Source organism: Natator depressus, chromosome 1, assembly GCF_965152275.1.
Source record: "Natator depressus isolate rNatDep1 chromosome 1, rNatDep2.hap1, whole genome shotgun sequence".
NCBI classification, from domain to species: Eukaryota; Metazoa; Chordata; order Testudines; family Cheloniidae; genus Natator; species Natator depressus.
This window is the reverse complement of record NC_134234.1, coordinates 204,433,153-204,452,814: the sequence shown is the minus strand read 5'-3', so window position 1 is coordinate 204,452,814 and position 19,662 is coordinate 204,433,153. Positions and strand designations below refer to the sequence as shown.

The 19,662-nt window shown below is 45.1% G+C and overlaps 1 protein-coding gene across 2 annotated transcripts in view; it reads right to left on the bottom strand.

Annotated features, from left to right (window-relative positions):
* Nucleotides 1–19,658, bottom strand: part of ATP6V1A (ATPase H+ transporting V1 subunit A) — a 34,616-nt gene extending 14,958 nt beyond the window's left edge. The window contains exons 1-5 of one of the 2 annotated variants that reach the window (XM_074975066.1): nt 19,376–19,658; nt 5,794–5,889; nt 4,591–4,719; nt 2,137–2,351; nt 1,178–1,315 (exon numbers count right to left, since the gene is read on the bottom strand). In XM_074975066.1, the coding sequence (XP_074831167.1) occupies nt 1,178–1,315; nt 2,137–2,351; nt 4,591–4,719; nt 5,794–5,875 (564 nt within the window). In that variant the 5' untranslated portion in view covers nt 5,876–5,889; nt 19,376–19,658. Of the gene's footprint in view, nt 1–1,177; nt 1,316–2,136; nt 2,352–4,590; nt 4,720–5,793; nt 5,890–9,770; nt 9,986–19,375 lie in introns of those variants that run through there. The other variant, XM_074975076.1, reaches the window with a different exon arrangement.
* Nucleotides 19,659–19,662: the final 4 nt, after the last annotated feature.

Sequence of the window (19,662 nt, the reverse complement as noted above, 5' to 3'; positions counted from 1 at the left end):
TCCCAGCAGAAAAATGACTTTCTGATGGGGAAGCAAAGGGAAGCCACAAGAGCTGTCATGTGACCCTCCCCAGCAGTATGTTTTGGGTGCCCAGGGCAGCCAGCAGAGGGTAAATCACTGTGGGGCAGAGGGTGGGACTGAGGAAGACCCAGCTGGTGGCTGCTACCCCGCACCAGGCTCAGCTGCCAGTCCCGGCTGAGCAGGACGAGACTACTTCTTCTCCTGCATGGCATCCAGGGCCACATCAGACCAACCCCCAGATTTCTCCCCCAGCTGTAGGAAGCTCTGCAAATTCCCCTCCCCCACATGCTTCCTGTGCCCACTGCTCCTCAGCTGCAGGGGGAGGAATCACTGTACAGGGCGCTGCTCCTCCATCTGCCCAACATCCATGCATCCAGACCCCCTCATACTCAGACCCTCCCACTGAGCCTCATCCCCCCACCAGCCCCACTCCCCCTGCACCACCCTAATGAGCCACCCGCACCTGGATCCCCAACCCACTGAGCCCCACTCCCCCAGCATCTGAACCCCCCTGCCAAGCTTTATCCCCCCCCCTCCTCCTGCTGAGTCCCAATCACCTTCACCTGGACCCCCCTGCAGAGTCCCATTACCATTGCACCTAGAACCAGCCCCCCCAAACAAGCCCCTGTGCATCCAGATCCCCCCTGCACCCGGTTCCCGCACTGAGCCACCTGCATCCAGATTGCCCCACACAGAACCCTCTCAAACCACACCTGGACCGCCCCCCCCCGCACACTAAGCCCTGCCACACTTGGATCCTGCTTTGCTGAGCCTGCCTGCCCACACCTGGCATGGAGGGGCAGGGCACTGTGGTGTTTCTGTGGCTGCCCCAGTCCTTGCGCTGCGTCAGGGTTGGGTGCAGCCTCACTGCTGAGTTCATGTCCGGGGAAAGGGGGGGGGCCCTGCACAGTGATCTCTCATCTCTGTGCAGCCAGTGGCCTGTGCTCCCCAATGCCAAGCTGGAGGTTCCACATTTGACAAAATTTTGCAGAATTTTAAAATATTGTGCACAGAATTTTTAATTTTTTGGCACACAATGCCCTCAGGAGTAGGAAATCAAGTGTGCTTTGGTTGGTGCTGCAGGACACAGAAGGGGTGTACACACCTTCTGGCAAAAGTGTGGAATGCATTAGCCAGCACCATCTGGAAAACTTACTGATGTGTCGTAGTTCCCTGGCGGAGCAATATATGTTACCGTACCCCTGTTCCGTGGGGGCAACATGATTTTGTGTTTGATAAGGGAGTTTTCATTCACCAATCCATAAATATCTCCCCCAGTGATGTGACTGCCAACCTAGGATCAGGAAAAGAAAGTATTCCTTTAATCATACAAATGAAAGGTTCAGGTTTAGAGAGAGAAGCACAAGGCTTTATAAAACGGTCCTTAAATCTAGCACCCTGATTGTCTCCCGTGTAAGGCACTGTAACAGCACAATAGCCCGTTTGCATCTTTTACTAGCACTGTGACAGCCCTGCTAGAAACGTGCCATCAGCCTACACAAGAACAGCAACCATTCTATGCAATGAGGCTTGCAAGGCTCAGGCAGCTGTGTGATTACAGATGAGTACTGGAGATTCCCTGGACTCCTTTCTACCCACCAGCCAGACTAACTTGTTGAGTACAGCAGAGGTGGAATGCACCAATTTGTAGGCAATGGAAAGTGAGGTACTACAAGAAGGCAATCAGATCAAAGATCTCATGTTTCAGCAGCGAGGCGGTCTTCAGGGTTGACAAAATCACTTGGCTAGAAGTATTCCATTTGCAGAGGTATACCACCCTCTCCCAGAAAGCAGATGTGTTAGAGAGCTATAGCTATCCTACTTGCTATGCCCAGCATGTTCCCATTAACTCTCTTTATTGTACTGTAAAGACATCCAGTTTAATCGGTACCAATGTATTTCCCAACAGTGCCACCTAGCATCACATCAGTGGTACAGTGGCCTGCTCTTTCATAGCCACTTTGCCTTAATCCATCAGTATGCCCACCCTCAAGTGCACTGGACTTCTGTTTCACAGACACAGTGTATCTGAAAATGTGACAATTCATCACTGAGCATTCTTCCCCCACACTGCAATGTGCCTGGGGGATTTTTGGCAGCTTTGTCATAGCCTACCCGCAGGTTTTTGGAAGGTGAAAAGTCCCATTTGAGGTCTTTGCTCAGAGCTGACACGTTGACACCTCTGGGGATGTAGATACTTTGGGTCTGAGTGCTGATGTCTGTCAGAGGCCTCTGGATACCATCAAAAATGGCCCCCATAATGCCAGGGCCAAGTTCCACTGAGAGGGGTTTACCAGTCCGGAGTACAGGATCTCCTACAGACACACCAGCTAAAGAGGCCTGTTCAGGAAAAGCTCATCCACACATTTACCAAAAGACGCTTTATCTCACCAGTTCAATTCCTCAGGTTGTGCAATGCACTGTATTGCAAAGGAGATAAGCATTCAGCCTCTATTCTCATACCTCAGGCTGGAATAATTAAGATTGATGTTTTCACTCTCCAGAGAGGAGACACTAAATATTTTCCCTTATGATCACTAGTCTCGAGCCACAAAATGGAAAAGTTTACTGGAAACTCACAACCATATTTAGAGATCCAAAGAGGACAGATAAAAAGCTAGCTCATCTCTAAAGAGCCTCATGTGACTTATGCCTCCTGAGGAGAAGATAAGAGAATGAGTCACAGGTGACAGCTGCCATTTAATATGCTATAGGAAGGTGCTCACATACCATGGTGATGAGGGCTGTATAAGGGCTCTTCCCATGTGAAATTAACCTGTGGAGTCAGTCGGCAAGAGGTCTATTCTCCATTTAAGCCCTCAAAATAGAACTTCAGTGAGACTTCATGGCCCACATAGTACTTTTGCACAGGGATGGAAACATTGTGGCAGACTCCAAGTTTAATGACTCCCTCCCCGATAATGATGTTGAAGAAGGAGGGAGACTATCTATTACCACTACTAGATGACAGGTTTCAGAGTAACAGCCGTGTTAGTCTGTATTCGCAAAAAGAAAAGGAGTACTTGTGGCACCTTAGAGACTAACCAATTTATTTGAGCATGAGCTTTCGTGAGCTACAGCTCACTTCATCGGATGCATTTCCACAGTATGCATCCGATGAAGTGAGCTGTAGCTCACGAAAGCTCACGCTCAAATAAATTGGTTAGTCTCTAAGGTGCCACAAGTACTCCTTTTCTTTTCACTACTAGATGGTACATTTTTGTAGCAAGCAAGTTTGGATCAACAGAATGGATTTCCCAAGGATACATGTGTAATATGCTCATGTTTAGCAGCGAAATCTGAATCCACCCAAAGGATGAATCCTTCCCAATTTTAAAGCTGTATTAGGATATTTTAATAGTACACACTTTTTGAAACCAAAGCAAAAACCACCACCCAAAACTGAATTTGCTTGGTAGCGCTGGTATTTGATGTTTGTATTTGTCAATGAACAAATACAGTCCAGTTACCAAGTTCAAGTGTAACTGATGTTAGACATTAAATCAGGACTGAGGTTTAAGGAGGTGTGATGGAAGTTTCCTTCTATATCCTTGAAAAACCTTACTGGGCTTATAAGTAACCTCTTTAGGGGGGAGATGTAATGGGAGGTGTGCGAGTTCAAAGGACTATGCTGAGAAAGGCAGGAATGAACTTTTGGGACTTCAAATGTGAAGTAGATTTCTGGGAAAATATCTAGAGAGAGGTTTATGCAAATTCCCCACCTCCAGTCATACAAAATTCTAGCCTTTTGACCCTGTATCTGAGGAGAGGATGACATTCTGCTGATTACCTGTTCTGGAAGGTTGGCGATCGAAGGCCTGAGCTGTAAAAGAAACAGGCTGATCTGTCCAGTCTGCGTTCTGGTTCTCCGTCTGAGATAGTTATGAACTTGTAATGATGGAGAAAGTCCAGTTGCGGTTTTGAAAGACTGACTCCTACTAAAGCCCAAGGCTGGAGTTGGGGTGACCCTGGTGAGCTTTTTAGCATGCGTGTAGATTCTTTTATTGTTTTTAATATGTTTTCTCTGTATTGCTTTCACCTTTAGAATAAAGGTGCTGGTTTATGTAGAGCTGTATGGTAACTTGTAACTTCTGGCAATTTCTCTGTTCATAGCCTCTGGAAAGGAAGCAAAGCCCAGACACTGGCCTGTATAGGCAGCCTGGCTTGCTGGGAATATCACAGTGTAGGCAGGGAACTGTGCAGCCTGGAAATACTCTGGTCAGGAGGGAGTGAGACACAGGTCTCTGTCCAAGAGAAATGATGGCTGAGGAACCGGTAGCCTAGAGTGGGTGCCCTGCGCGGGCCAGAAGGTAAATACAGGTGCAGTTGCCTTGAACTGGAACAATAGGTACAGGGTATATTATGCAAGTCTTATAGAAGCAGCTGTGTACTTTGAAGACTGTCATTACCAGGGTTGTGCAATTATAGCAGTGTAAGGGATAAGGAACAGAGATGCCTTCTGTGATCTGGTCCCACTGAGGTTTGTTTATTTGCTCTACTGTACTCATCATCCTACCTGTTAGGATTACTTAGTTTGACAGGCCTTAAAGACACCAATGAGAAGGATACAGGTTTCTTCATACACCTGGATAGTGGCCATATCACCCTCCAGCCGGATAATTTCTCCCACCAGTTCACAGTGGCCAACTCGTACCAACTCGTACATAGCTGCACCTGCCATGTTGCAGGCAGTGACCACTGAAAAAGAAAAAACACCTGGGTGAAACCATTTCACATCTTGTCTGAAGAAGTCTGCTAACCCAGCAGAGAACGTAGAGTGCTGGAAAGCAGAGGCCTGGTACCCAGTCAGTCCATGTAAGTAGTAAGCGGGTCCGGGAGGTACAACTGCAGAGCTTATAAGCCAAAACAAAACTGTCCTGTGCTTATTATTCCTGCTCTCTGGGGCCTATGGCCAGGCACCATCATACCACAGTAGTCTATAGACAGCTGTAATTCATATCCAGGATATGCCCTGTACTCAGCACAAGATTAAGAAGGTTTAAGGTTCTAAATGACTATCCTCCCAAATCCCTCTATAAAGACACTCCTTCCCCAAAGCCCATCATGAGCACATTCACCTCTGGGAAAAAAGTAAAAAAACAAAACAAGACACCCCCCACTAATCTGACATCAGACCATCTGGTGTATTGTCTATTTAACTTATGGAGTGTGCTGGGGCAGGGACTGTGCCATTTATTGTTACTATTTGTATTTGATAGGTTTGATTTTGCAGGAAAGTGACAGATGATTTTTAAACAGATCTTTAAAGTTGATAGAGCCTTTGCCACCTGACTAGAACTATTTTAAAGCAGATTATATTTTGGCCCTAAGCTACTTCACTATCCTAAATGACCAGAAACTAACTACAACAGTTTATACACTGGCTTATGAATTAAATGTAACTGTTATGTTTAAGAGATTCCTAAAGTTGTCCTGCTTCCTTCAATACAATGCCCTCTAATACACAGGGTTTGACATACAGGAGGACATGCATTCACAGTGGCTGATGTATAATAAATAAAATACATTGTAACACCTTGCTGACATTTCCCATGCTGGTGGCTCCCGATTTAGTACACGCGTGTAAAGCGGCAGACAGCTCTTTGAGGGCTCTGTGCTAGGTAGAGTGGGGGGGGGGGGGGGGGGGAGAACAATTAACCACTTAGAAAAGCTTCACTGTGCTTCCTCCAAGAGGATGTAAAGATCCATTAAACAGTTTTCATAATACAATGTTGAACCCACGTGGGCCGTCCCCAACCAAGCAGCACCTACCAGGTCCTGAGACTCCATGGACGTAGCCAAACACGCTCTCCCTGTCTTCATCTCGGATTTTGGGTAGCTTGGAAAAGTTCATCTTGCCCAGTTTACCTGCCCAGTAAGAAGACAATCAACAGTTCGTTCTATACAGAGCAGGAAGAGACCTAACCCAGTGAGTAGCAGGCTCCCCTTTTCCAGTGCTTCCAATTAACAGAAAGACCAGTGCAGGAGTCTCAAAATTCATGTGGATTGATGCACCTTAACTCCCCCCTCCACCACTATGAATTCATAGCCAGCTATAGTCAAGAGTGGTTTGCTTGGTTTTTTAATTCAGCAAGACATACTAGTATGAGCAAGCTTTATTACCAATAACATGGGCCCTGTACTGACAGTGTCACAAAGAGCTTATTATGGAACTGCTTCCACACTGATTTTAACAGCAGAAATCACTAAGTACAGCAAACTATGCTTTGAATGTATTATTTTAAGCCCAAAGTTCATCTCCCACTCCCCTCCCCCTTGCTGAAAGGCTCACTTCAATCTGCAACATTTACTAGAATGATAAGTGATTTTACAACTTTCAAACCAGCATTTCTGAGCCGCGTAAGTACTGTATCCAGCCTAAAGTACCACTATGCCTGGAATTCCCCCAGTGCATTTTTATAGCGTCACTTTTCAGCGTTTGTTATCTCTCTGTGACTGCTACAGCAAATGTACTCCTTCTACAAGTCAAGTGATGCCAACACCACGGCATCCAACTGCTATATGCTCCCTTGTTAAACAGCTGTATAGATGCTGCAGGGCTAACAGGAGGCCTTACACTTACTAATTTGGAAAGACTTAAAAATAGATTTAGATTTGCAAAACAGCTCCTCATTGACTGGCCACGAACAGACTGTAGATGCACGTTCTTCCTGTAATAACTGGCAGTAGGGCTGCACTGCGCTTTAGGTGCGGATAACAGCCCTTTGCTTGGTGTGTGTTACCTTGGAAACTCCTCACAATGTTACTGATCTAAGTGGGCATCACTTGCTACTCGTATGTTAATTCACTCCCAGAACAAATCAAAATAAAGTGTCGGGAAAAGCCCTGGAGACTGGCTGCTCTGTGTATCCACAGGGCAGATCGGATACAGCCAACAGCAGTTCATCCCCACCATCAAACCAACCCTGGAGAGCTGAGTTCAGGCTCACAGCGCACCCTATGCCCAGTGTCTCTATCTCACCTATCCCACCCTCCTTGCAGGGTTGCTCTTCCCAGTCTGCTCTCTAGGGATAGTAGGGAGAAGGCTGCTGCTCTCCAGGGCACATAGGGCACGGTCTCCCAGTTCTTCCATTGTACATGGGCCCTCTGCTTTTCCCTAGCCCCACTCAGCCAGAATTCCTACTCACCCTGAGCAAGCAGGGTTTTTCAAGCCCAAGTGCTCACTCATGGTAGTGGTTTGTGTGATGTGGATACCCATTTATTCATTTCTCTAGCCATCAAAGAGATGATCATGACAGTCCCTGCCAACTTGAATGGGAACTGGTAACCTAGAGATGAAAGACTGGGTGTTCCATTTCTAGTTCCTAGAGCTACCTAGTCCTTCTGGGCACAAAGTGTCCTGTGACCATGCAGGACCTCAGGAACAGAGTGGAGTCCTCAGCACTGTGAAACTAGACTGTGTAGCTTAGCATTAGAAGCCAATTTCAAAAAGTTTATTGAGAATTCCGTCAGCTATTTGACAACTCCAAGAGGGTGTCGTGACCAAAAGGCCACCTGAAGCTCAGGAGTCACAGGCAAGGGAATCGGTGCAGCAGAAGCTCCGGCAGCATTATTCCACATGCCCCACTGAACAAGCAGCAGGACTTAGAATTCCACCCAGAACGTGTACGCCAAGAGATCCTTCACAGATGGACGCTCCAGAGCCATTAACGCTATGGCAGGGTTAGTTCCTACCTACACAATCCTTAAAAAGGTGAAGCAAAGACCAATCTACATTCTGATGGGACTGAACCATGAGAGGTAAAAAGTTGCTCCTCCTCATCCATATTCCCATCTAGGTTAACAGAGGCATACAAGGGACTTGGATCAGGTCACACCATTCTAGGTCAGCTCCTTCTGGAGCTCAAACACAAACTGTTCAGATCAGGAAGGTCAGCTGTGAGCCAAAGCCAGTGAGGTTATTTGAAAGGGTTTAACTCCTCTTCAGTCAGATTTTTTGAAGAGCTCACAGCAGGCGGCAAAAGCAATCATTCCAAGGACAGACAAGCACGTGCATTTAGACCTGCAGCAAAAACACCTTACCTAGATCTTGTCCATCTTTCATCCAGACGGTCAATCTCCTCCACTTCTCTAGCATTCCCACTCCCCACTTACTTCCCTGTACTTTGTCCAGAAGGCTACCAAAGTAATTTTCCCCACCCACCACTCTCTCCAGGTGGAGTGTTTTGGAATCATTCCATTAGACTGCCCTTGACCCAACCATTTCAAGCTCCTCATCCTGACCTCTAAGGATACGCCTACACTGCAGCTGGGAGGTACAACTCGCACTTGCACACCTCCAACTAGCACGCTAAAATAGTAGTGGGGACATTGTGGCACAAGCAGTGGCTCAGGCTAGCCACCTGAGCTCAGACCCATGGGGTGGATGGGCTTGAATTTGGGTGACTAGTCCAAATGGCTGCCCATGCTGCACTGACCACACCACTATTTTCGACATGCTGACATAGCGTGAGTCTATCTGGGCTGGGAATCACACCTCCCAGCTGCAGTGTAGGCATGCCCAATGTCTGCACAGCACTGCTCTGGCCTACACCTCTCCAAAACCAACATCCACTGCTAAGGTTTCCACTGCCCTGGCAACGAAACCTGCTTCAGCACTCCCTTCGGATCCTTCTCCCACATGTTCAGAGCAGCCTCCACATCCTGCTGCACCAAGCCACAAGCCCCAGAAGCACTGACACCTTTCTCAAGAGGTTATGATCCTTGAAATACTGAACACTATTCAGAAACCACTGCTCTGCATCTCCCCCACTGAGATACCTGGTAGCTAGTGCTCAGGTTGGTTCTGTAGGTTTTCATCTCAGACTGTACGGTCAACTCCTTTGGGGGCAAGACTGTCACTATATTCTGTACTGTGCCCCCCCACACTGGTGGAACTCATATCCATGTGCTATGGGAGGCTGCTATCTGCCAGCCAGCATTGCACTATGAGCACAGATCGTGATTGTGTTTAGCATTTAACCACCACCACACTACCAACCTTCATCAGCCAAGACCACCTTAATACGTTAACAGAGCTGGACACAAGGATTTTACTAAATTCTTTTAGTCCCTTAAGGAGGACTCCCCCAGCCCCTGAGGTTAAACATTACACACAGTTCACTTTTCCTTGGTTACCTGCAGCGTGAGCAGAGCAGTTACATAGAATGTAACAGACTAACAAGCATTACTGACCAGTTTTGGTTTTTTAATAAAAAGCTGAAAAAACCTGATTTTAAAGATCCTTTCAGAGTGGCCTTCTAGAGAGAACATGAACGTATTCTGTCCGAAACCCTGCTGTAATAGCAGACCTCAGAACACAACCAGATTCAGACTTAGCTGGTTGAAAGCTATGCAAGTATACCATGAATCTAACTAGTCATTTTATAATGGGAATCCATAAGTAACAGACAGAAAAGCCCCAAATCCAGTAGTTTTCAACCTAGATTCCCCCCAGTAAAATCATTTGACTGCAGAGAAGACGCCCAAGAAGTGAAAGATTTTCTGCTGCCAGTGTAAGAAAGCACCCAATATTCTCTGTCATGATTACTATCTTTTGCCTTTTAAATTTGATATGTGATCATTGATGGAGAGACGTTCAATTCCATTCAAAGTTTGAGACCCATATCCTCGGACAAAAATCAGTTTAGGAATTAAGACCCTGGTGAGATGATCATAAAGTGCCTTTTTCTAGCAGGAAGCAAATGACTCTAGATTTATCATACCATAAATATCAAAGGATTTCTTACCTTGCTTTGTAGGGGAAAGGGGGAGGCAAAAAATCCACAGGCCAGATGAAGCAACCCCAGATTTCAGCACTAAAGTAGCAGCACTTAGTAGCAAATGACTGTCCTTCCCAAAAGGCCCCCCAACCCCCTTACACAGAGGGATGCAAAAAGCCTGCTGCAGAGGGGGAAGAAATTCCAGGCACACAGCAAAGACACAGTCACCTGACTTGATGACTCATCAGTCTCTCCCCAACAGCACTGAGAATGCTGCAATAGCAAATCAAGCTGCTCCAGGCCCATCTGAGCTCTTGTTCCTAAATAGAGCTTCACTGTATTAGCTGTCAGGAGGTAAAAGGAACATCACGGTTTGTAGCAAGTTCTTCCTGCAAAGGTCTCTAGGGGAAAAGCTAGTAAATTCAGCTTTAGAAATTAACATCCTTAAACAAAATCCTTAAAAGAAGCAGAATTTTACTACACTTTCTACTAGCTGCTTAAGTTAGTCTATACAATCAGTTAATTCACTTTCAGATTTCATACATCAGTTTCAGTACCAAGTTCTATCTGGCTATTTCTTGGTGGTTTTACATAGCTACGCTTGCACATCAAGCAGCACAGTAATTAGCTGAACACGAGACGCAAATTCTAGCGCAGTTTTAAAGAATGACTGTTTCTTAATGCTCAGTCAACAGCAACCTGTGAATGGAACACCGCTGCTACAGGAAGAAACAGGGGAAAGAAACTGCAATACTACTTATCGCTTAAAATAGGGAATGAACTCATGGTAAGATAAGGAATAAGTCCATATGGTGATTTAATGCTGTTAAAATTAAAAACCTTCTCTAGCTTAGTGAGCAGAAGAAGGGTATTAGCTATGAAGACCAATGTTCTTCTTGGAGTAACAACTGCTAGAATTTGCTGTGGAAAATAGTTACATGGCAACAGCATGCTCTGCACTACATAAAAGACAGGGGAAGATGTGAGCCCTGCCCCAAAGAGCCAGTAGGTCTTTGAAGAAGTCTCCTCCACCTTAAAATAGTTGCCTCAAAAACAACAAAATAGGCATACCAGTTACTATCCCTTCTCATTAGGACAATAGCATAGATGCTGCCACTCCACCATGCGCATAGCATGGGACATGTATTTTTTAAAAAGGACATCTTAATTGTAATGTAGTGTAACTAAGTGTTAAGGATCTAGAAGACAGACACTTTTAGGTCCTGCAACTGACAATATTAAGAAGTGCGCCCCTTCTCCCACATCATTTGCATTTCATCAGAGAAGTGTTTTACTTTTCTTCTCATTCACTGACAGTCAGGGTTTCCAACCCCCAGGATTGTCCTGGAGATTAATCTTGAATTAAAGATTATGTCATGTGATCAGACCTCCAGGAATACACCCAACCAAAATTGGCAACCCTACTGACCGTGTATTGTGTTCGGGCTCTCAACACTGGAGGCAGGGGGAATGTTTTTAAATTTCACAGAAACTTGCTTTCATAAGTACTATTCCTATGTCGGGCACAGAAATGTTGACGAGCCCTGTATTTAAGGCCTCTCAGTAGATGATGTGGCTTTAAGGGAAGTTGTCACATGAGCATGGTTTATGGCAGTGTAATGTTTGAAAGCAGCAGCCCAGTCTCAATGCAACACTCTTTCCCCCCCGCCCCACCCCAAAATGCGGAATTTTGCACTGAAAGACAGTCACTAGACTGTGAGCAAGTTTCAGCTCAGTTGCCCAGTGCATTGTAAGTTTTTCACATGCACAATGAGACTCTTTTTAGTCAATTGCCAATTGCTTCATTTCAAAGCCAGACCGATTTCATGTTGCAGAGGCTTTGAGAACCAGTCACTAGAAGCAGCACTGGAGGGTAAAAACAGAATTACTTTTAATCTGAAGGAGGCAAAGATTTTTCCCTTCCTGCTTGTTTTCTTCAAAAATATCAAGAATGTGAAGTCTTGTTATTCTTTCATCTGAGAACTTCTTGGCTGACTTAGAAGAGTTGCCTGGGAGCAGTCTCAGCCCTTAATTAAAAGGTACAATGGTGCTGAATCAGAGAGATCATTCCTCCCAACTGTTTGTCAGTAATTTGCATTTAATAATTGTATAAAAACTGTTTTTAAAAATAGCTTCCTCCGTTAGATTTCACTTCCTTACTACTTGAGATTTCATAACTCTAAGGAGGTCTGCAGACATCCATAGAGTTTCAGGGTGGCAAAGAGAATGCAAAGTACAAATGGTCACGGCAAAAAAAAAAAAGAAAAAAAAAAATCTGCACTAGGACCACAGTTACAGATATTAATTATCTCGAAATGGGGCAAACAGTGAAGCTACGTGTGAAAACTATTTCAATTAGTCAAAACCAGAGAAAAATTAACTTCTGAGAGATTTAAACAAGGTAGGTCAATAGGCAACATGATAGCAGGTGAAATTAAGTGTTTACAAATGCAAAGTAATCCACATTGAAGGGAATTATCTGAACTACTCAGACTTCTTACATGGTTATTAACTAACTGTATTAACTCAGGAAAAAGACCAGGGCATTATTGTACAAAGTTCAGTGTGCAGCAGCAGTCAAAAAGAGTAAATATACTGGATTTCATAACAGAGTAGAGACCACAGAAATTATGATGCCACTATATAAACCAACAGTATACCCTCACCTGGAATACTGTACCAGTTCCGGTCACCACAGCTCAAAGGGCACAACAAAATTACAGGGGTTTCAGGAACGGGCAACAAGAGTAATTAGCAGCCTGCAAAAACTTTCATGAAAAGAGATTTAAAAGATTGGGGCTACATACCTTAAAGAGAAGATAAGAAAAGATGTGATACAATAAACGGTATAGGTAAGGTAAATCGGGAACTTCTAACAACTATGTCTCATAATACAAAAGCAAAGGGACATTCAAAGAAACTGAAAGTGGCAAATTCAAATTGTGGAACTCATTGCCACAATATATTACTAGGCTGAGAGTTTAAATGTCTAATTCTTGCTTGAGTTCTAAACATACAAACTTACGGCTTTTTAAAAAAAAAGTTTTTGCAAGGCCATTGTGATAGAAGACAACAATATCCTAGACAAACCTTACTAAGTTTCATACCATTGGGGTTTATTGAACATAAGAACAGCCATACTGGTCAGACCAAAGGTCGATCTAACCCAGTATCCTGTCTTCTGTCAGTGGTCAATGCCAGGTGCTTTAGAGGGAATGAACAGAACAGGCAATCAAGTGATCCATCCCCTGTTGTCCATTCCCACCTTCTGGCAAACAGAGGCTAGGGCTGCTATATTTTGTATTTGTATTCAAAATACAAATGTTTGAGTACTATTGTGGGATTCTATAGAACTTCTTTAGGAGGAAACTGGGATTAATGCATCCTCTAGGAGATATTAGGAACTTCAAAGGACCTTTGGGGGATAATACACTGGACCCTCGCTAGAACGTGCGTCTATATAACGCGAATTCGGATATAACGCGGTCGCGGCCATGGATCCCAAATTTAAGTACTGTACAGTATACTCAAAAAAAATTGTAGACGCAATAAATCGACCGCTGAGTGCTCTGTCGACTAATACTCCACCAGAACGAGGAGCGCAAGCACAGTCGACGGGAGAGCGTCAGCTATTCATGTAGTTGAAGTTGCGCATCTTTGATCGACCTCGTGTGGTAGTGTAGACAAGCCCTAAGACGATTGCTGTAGGCCCAGAACACCATACAAATGTAATGTAATAAAAATTTACAGGTATTTATCTTTAGAAAGAAGTCAAAAATGTCAGACAAAAGGCAGGCTTACTTGGTGCAGGACAAATTGGACGCTATCGAACAACTTAGAAATGGTGAAACCCAGGCAAAGATTAGCTGTGATATTGGCATTAACAAGTCCACCTTTTGTGGATGGCTAAAGAATGCTGACAAGCACGGAACTTGCATTCATAACCTGGATGAAGAGCATGGCCTTCAAAGAAAACGAGCCCATTTAGCGAATGATGCCGATCTTGATTCTGCGGTGTACACACGGTTTGTGCAAGAACAGCAGAAAGGCATTCCGATCTCTGGTCTGCTTATAGCCATGCAAGGGGAAAAATTCGACCTGGAACTTAATGGCGAATTCAGCAATTTTAAGGTGAGTTCAGGCTGGCTAAGGTGATTTCAGAAATGACACGGAATCTTTAAGATTGCAGTTTCGGGAGAAACGCTCTGCTGACGCAGACGCCAAGCAATCATACCCTGCGAAGCTGAGGGAAATTTTACAGACAGAGGGTTACTCGGAGGAACAGGTTTACAACGCAGACAAAACAGGAATTATAAAATGTTACCCGATAAAACCCTGCCTGTCAGAACAGATGAATGTAAGAAAGAAGGATATAAACAGGCAAAAGATCGCCTTACTTTATTGTTTTGTGTGAATGCAACAGGCAAGCATAAATTAAAACCATTATGCATTGGAAAGTCTCGCATGCCTCGGTGCTTTCATCACGTAAATGTGAATTGCCTGCCATTTTCATACAAGAACTCCAAAAATTCCTGGATGACAAGAGAGATTTTTGAACAATGGCTCTTCACCAAATTTGTCCCTTCTGTGCGAAAGCCTTTGAGGGCAAAATGCTTAGAAGAAAAGGCCGTTCTTTTGCTAGACAACTGTCCAGTGCATCCTCTGGCCTAAAGACTCAGAACCCATGATTGTAAAATATGGGTTGAATACTTACCTAAAAACACGACTTTCAAAAATCCAGCCGCTTGATCAAGGTGTTATCGCCATTTTTAAGCAGCACTATTAACGAAACTTGGTACGACAAATGATAGAAAGCAAGTTGTCTGTCACTGATTTTCTGAAGAAGTTGATTATAAAAGACTTCTTTTACATTGGCAGCAATTCCTGGAATTTATTAAGCGCTGAAACAATAAACCGCTGTTGGATGGCGGGACGGAGAGAGTCATTTGGCCACCCGCTCCTGGAAGAAAATGAAGAAAGCAGATCAGTCTGACAAGGAATTCGACTTTGAGGAATTTACAGAAGAGGAAGTTGGAAGAACAGACATGGAGTGGATACAGGAGCTGTGCCAGCAACTGTCCGGGCTCAGGGTAACTGTTCTGCCACAAAATATCGAGTCCTGGATAAGAGGCGACGATGAAGCAGAAGAAATTTATCCCGTTGCTGAAAGTCTAACAGATGACCAAATTCTTCAGGCAGTATGACCAAACAACATTCCAGAAGCTGAAGAATTGGCCTTCATCATGGAAGAGGAGGAAGATGAAGTGGACATCGTTCCAATGTCAACTGCGACCGTAGCTGGCTTAGAGACTGTTTTGAGATGGTTTGAGATGCAAGACGTTGAGCCTATAAAAATTATGCAGCTACGTAGTCTTTTGCAGTTTGCTAAGCAGAAGCAGCACAGCAGCAAGAAGCAAAAGCAACTCACTGACTACAATAAAATAGTCTAGTTTTTCTTAATGTCTACTTTAAATCTCTAATAAAGCAACACTTTTCCTCGTTTATTGTTTCCTTCAAGTAGTTTATTTTCTAGGGTTTTCTATACTTTATGGATGTGACATTTACTGTATACAGTAATTTCATTTTAACATGGTCCCCGCTATAACGTGGTACTAGGCATGGATCCCAAATCCCACGTTCTAGCGAGGGTCTGGTGTACATGTGAAGTGGATTTCCTAGGAAATACTAAGGGGGAGGAGAATGCAAATGCCCCACCTGGAATCCACCTTTTTGAAGTTGCACTTTGAGCAGAGACCCATTGTCTGGCTGATTACCTATTCAGGGTCTCTTCAAAGAGCCAAACTGGATACATGAGTGACACAAAGGATAAACCCGAGTGCGAGCCAAAAGACTATTCCTGCCATAGTCCACGTTGCAGGTGGGGTGATCACTGCTAAGCTTTTTGGTATGTGTGAGAGGGTCCTTTAATTGTTTTAAAATGTTTTCTTTGTATTCCTTTAAACTTAAGAATAAAACATGCTTGCTTAGAAAGAACTGCGTGGCAATTTATACTGTGGCAACTACACTGTGTACTTTCTCTGAAGAGAGGTCAAAAGAAGCCTGTGTAGGCAGCCTGTCTTTTGCTGGGGATTTCACAATATCGTCAAGGGACCATGCGACCTGGAAATATCTCACGGAGAAGAGAGATGATTGACTCCACCCAAGAGAGGCAACAGCTGGGGAGCCAGAAACCTAGAGTGGGTGCCCTTGCTGGACCACTGAAGGGGAACCCAAGTGCAGTTGCCCTGAAGAAATCAAAGTAGTATTAGACATTTAAACAAATAATACAAAGTTACAATTTAAAAAAAGTTTAAGGATATAAGCCCTTAAACCTTAGGACATTTTTAACAACCGAGAGTTAGGACGCCCAAGGGCAGGATATACCCTTTTTGCCTCTATTACAGGGCGGCTCTTCTGAGGCAGTTGGTATGAGCCACTGTTAGACATGATATTGGACTAAAAGTCCACTGCTCTGATTCAGCAGGTCAGTTCCTTATTTTCTACTCTCTAAAAGAAAAAAAAAAAAAAAGTTTCAGGCCTTGTGTTTTCACTATGAAGAAACAAAAATAATGCAGATAAGGCCAATTTTCTTTCCTTGGTAGATCACCTTTAAGTCCAGTGCACACATAGTGACGGATCACCTCTAGGAAAAGAGGACCAAGAAGTTCTGGATCCACTATTTCCCTGGAATACAACATTAGGAGTTGACGGCTGTACCACAAAGGAAGAGGACTGTTCTGTTTTCCTCTATTCTACCCGTCTGAAGTAGTCACACTTCTCAAAACACACCGTGAGTAAGGGTGAAACACACAGGCATGATATTCCAGCTCAGTCCACTGTCTGGTTTTCTTGATGCTGTTTCCCTCCAATGGGTCATGTGGACTTGACTGCTCAGGAAAAAAAAAAAGTCAGCAATATTTTCAAGTCGAAAGAAAATTTTGGAGTCATGTTGAAGGGAAAAAAAATCTATTTTTGTTCTTCCCCTCCAACAGAAGCTCACACCTAACATGGTCAACGCAATCCCTTTGCTACTTTAAAGATGGATCTTTACCTTCCACCCAAAGAGACAGACTTTCTTCATAGACTTCTGGCCTTAGTCTTACTTCCTGTCTAACAGAGCTCATAGGATTTTCCTTATATTATTTCCTGCTTCAAGTCCAGTAGCTGTACCTGAACTACAGCATATCCGTTCGAAAAAACATTTATTTTTGATTTAAAGATGTCCAATGATGGAGAATCCACAACAATCCTTGGTAAATTGTTCCAATGGTTAATTACCCTCACTGTTAAAATCTGACACCTTATTTCCACTCTGAATTTGTCTAGCTTCAACTTCTCCCCATTGCATTTTGTTATTTTTTGTCAACTAAAGAGGCCCCTATTATCAAAAATTTGTTCCCCTTGTAGGTACATATACACTGATCAAATCATCCCCTGAATCTTCTCTTTGATAAGATAAGATAAGATAGATTGAGTTTCTTACGTCTTCTCGCTATACAGCATGGTTTCCAATCTTTTAGACATTCTTGTAGCCCTTCTCTGAACCCTCTAAAATTTATCAACATCTTTCTTGAATTGTGGACACTAGAACTGGACACTATTCCGGCAGTGGTTGCACCACTGCCAAGCAGAAGTAATATAACCTTCCTACTCTATATTTTCCCATTTAGACATCCAAGCATCAAATTAGGCCTTTGACCAGTGTCGTACTGGTAGCTAACATTCAGCTGATTATCCACCATTATTCCTAAAGTCCGTTTCCCCCCCACATAATCCCTGCTTCCCAAGATAGTCCCCGATCCTGTAAGAATGGCCTACGGTCTTTGTTCCCAGATTTACGACCTTACATCTGGCCATATTGAAACAGTGTTTGTCTTCCCCCAGCTTACCAAGAGATACCAGTGACCTGTTCTCTTGATTATTTACCACTCCCCCAATCTTTTGTCATCTGTAAATTTTAATCACTATTCATTTTTATCTCTAATAAAAAAACCAAAGTTTTCTTAGCCCTATGCTATATCTGATCCCTGTGGGACACATCCACCTGATTCTCCATTTACAATTACATGTTGAGACCCATCAGTTAATCAGTTTTTAACCCATTTAATGTGTGCCATGTTGATTTTGTTTTGCTATAGTTTGTTAATCAAGATGTCATGCAGTACCAAGTCAAATGCCTTACATAAGTCTATTACATCAACACTACCACCTTTATTAATTAAACTTGTATTCTCATCAAAAATAATATCAAGATCTATTTTTGATAAATCCATGCAGATTGGCATTAATTACCCTCCTTTATTAGTTGAGTCCTCTATCAGCTATTCCATTATTTCATCTGAGATCGATCTCAGGCTGACAGGCCTATCTGTGCCTGTGCAAGCAAAAGGAGCAGGAGAAGAACACTTAATGAAAATTAATAAGAGCCTAAGAAGTCAGGGCTTGGTCTACACATGGAGCTCTTCAGGAACCAGTCCACATGTGGAGACACTTATTCCAGAATAAGACAGTCTAAAGCTGGAGGGGCTAAGAAAATTAGAAAACCACTCTTATGATCTCATACCACCAGATCATGCCAAGACAAGTGTAGTGGGGACACTGGATAGGGAGCCATATAGTGACTCTCCCTATGGGACTGAGTCACCTTATCAGATGATCTACAGTGGCTTCAAACAACAACGTTCAATGCCAACAGAAACATCCACATCCCCTTCCCTTAGTTAAGAACAGTGTTTGGATGAGGTAAGTACAAGACATTGGAAAGGGGAGACTATATAGAGATACTTCAGATCAACTATCAAAGTAGTTGGAAGCATACAGCCAGTGTAGCTCTAGATTAAAGAGATTCAAGAGCCATTTCACGTTCTCTTACTCTCCCATTGCTGAAATGAAAGTTCTCTGGGGCCTTCGAAATTGCAACACTAATTCCTTCACGGGGGACCCACTCAATAGTAGGATCAGCCCGCACAGCAGCATTTACAGGCGTCACTTGTGCAACACCAGACACCGCAACGGAGCCGCTGCTAAACGCTGCCACCTTCCAGCCTCAGGTTAGCCGCCCCCCCCCCCGCCCCCTTGTTCTGCATTTCAGCGGGGCGGTTTCGTTGCTTTTATTTGCCAGGCTTGGCCCCAGGACCGCAGCAACAGGGGCGCGTCTTCGTTCGTCCAGCAACCGGCAGGGTGCCCAGGCCGCCGGTCACGCGTCAGCCCCGCAGCCCGGCTTCCCCACCCCGTGCTGGGTCACCCCCGTAAGCACGGACCGGCCTCAGCTCCCGCGGCGCCAGCCGCCCCCAGGCCGGCAACGCGCGCGACACCTCCCCCTCCCCCCAGGCCACGGCCCCGGCCGCGCCTCCCCCCGCCGCGAGTCGCAGCAGGGGCCCGCAGGCCGCCGGGCTCCGGAGCGACGCGCCCCGGACGCCGCAGCCAGAGCGGCGCGGCGGGCCTGGGTACGTCACCGCGGCCCTGCGCTGCCCGAGCAGCATGGCCCGGCGGCGTCACGGGCGCGCGCCGGGGTGGGGGGGGAGGTTGGAGAGCCCCCCGCGCGCTCGGCCAGCCCCGCCCACTCCCGGCTCGGCGCTTCCCACATCTGCCAGGTGACGACGTCTCGCGGCCGGGCGGGGGGAGAGTCTCACCTGGGGCGGGCGTAGCCGAACCACTTCTTTTCCCTTCGCTTCAATGGCAGCAGCGGCGATCAGCTGCTCATTCGCTCATGGGACGCATGCGCCGAGTCACGAGCATAGTCCCTGGCCTGCCGGAAGTGAGGAAATCGAGGGACCTTCTAGTTATTAATGCTGGGGTTGTTTCTTTTAAATGACAGGTGGCCAATGCGGAGGCAGGCGATTGGCCTTCCAGGGCCACGTGACAGGACAAGGTCCTTCCCGCGAAGTGGCCACGGGAGAGGTCACGTGGGTGGCGCCGC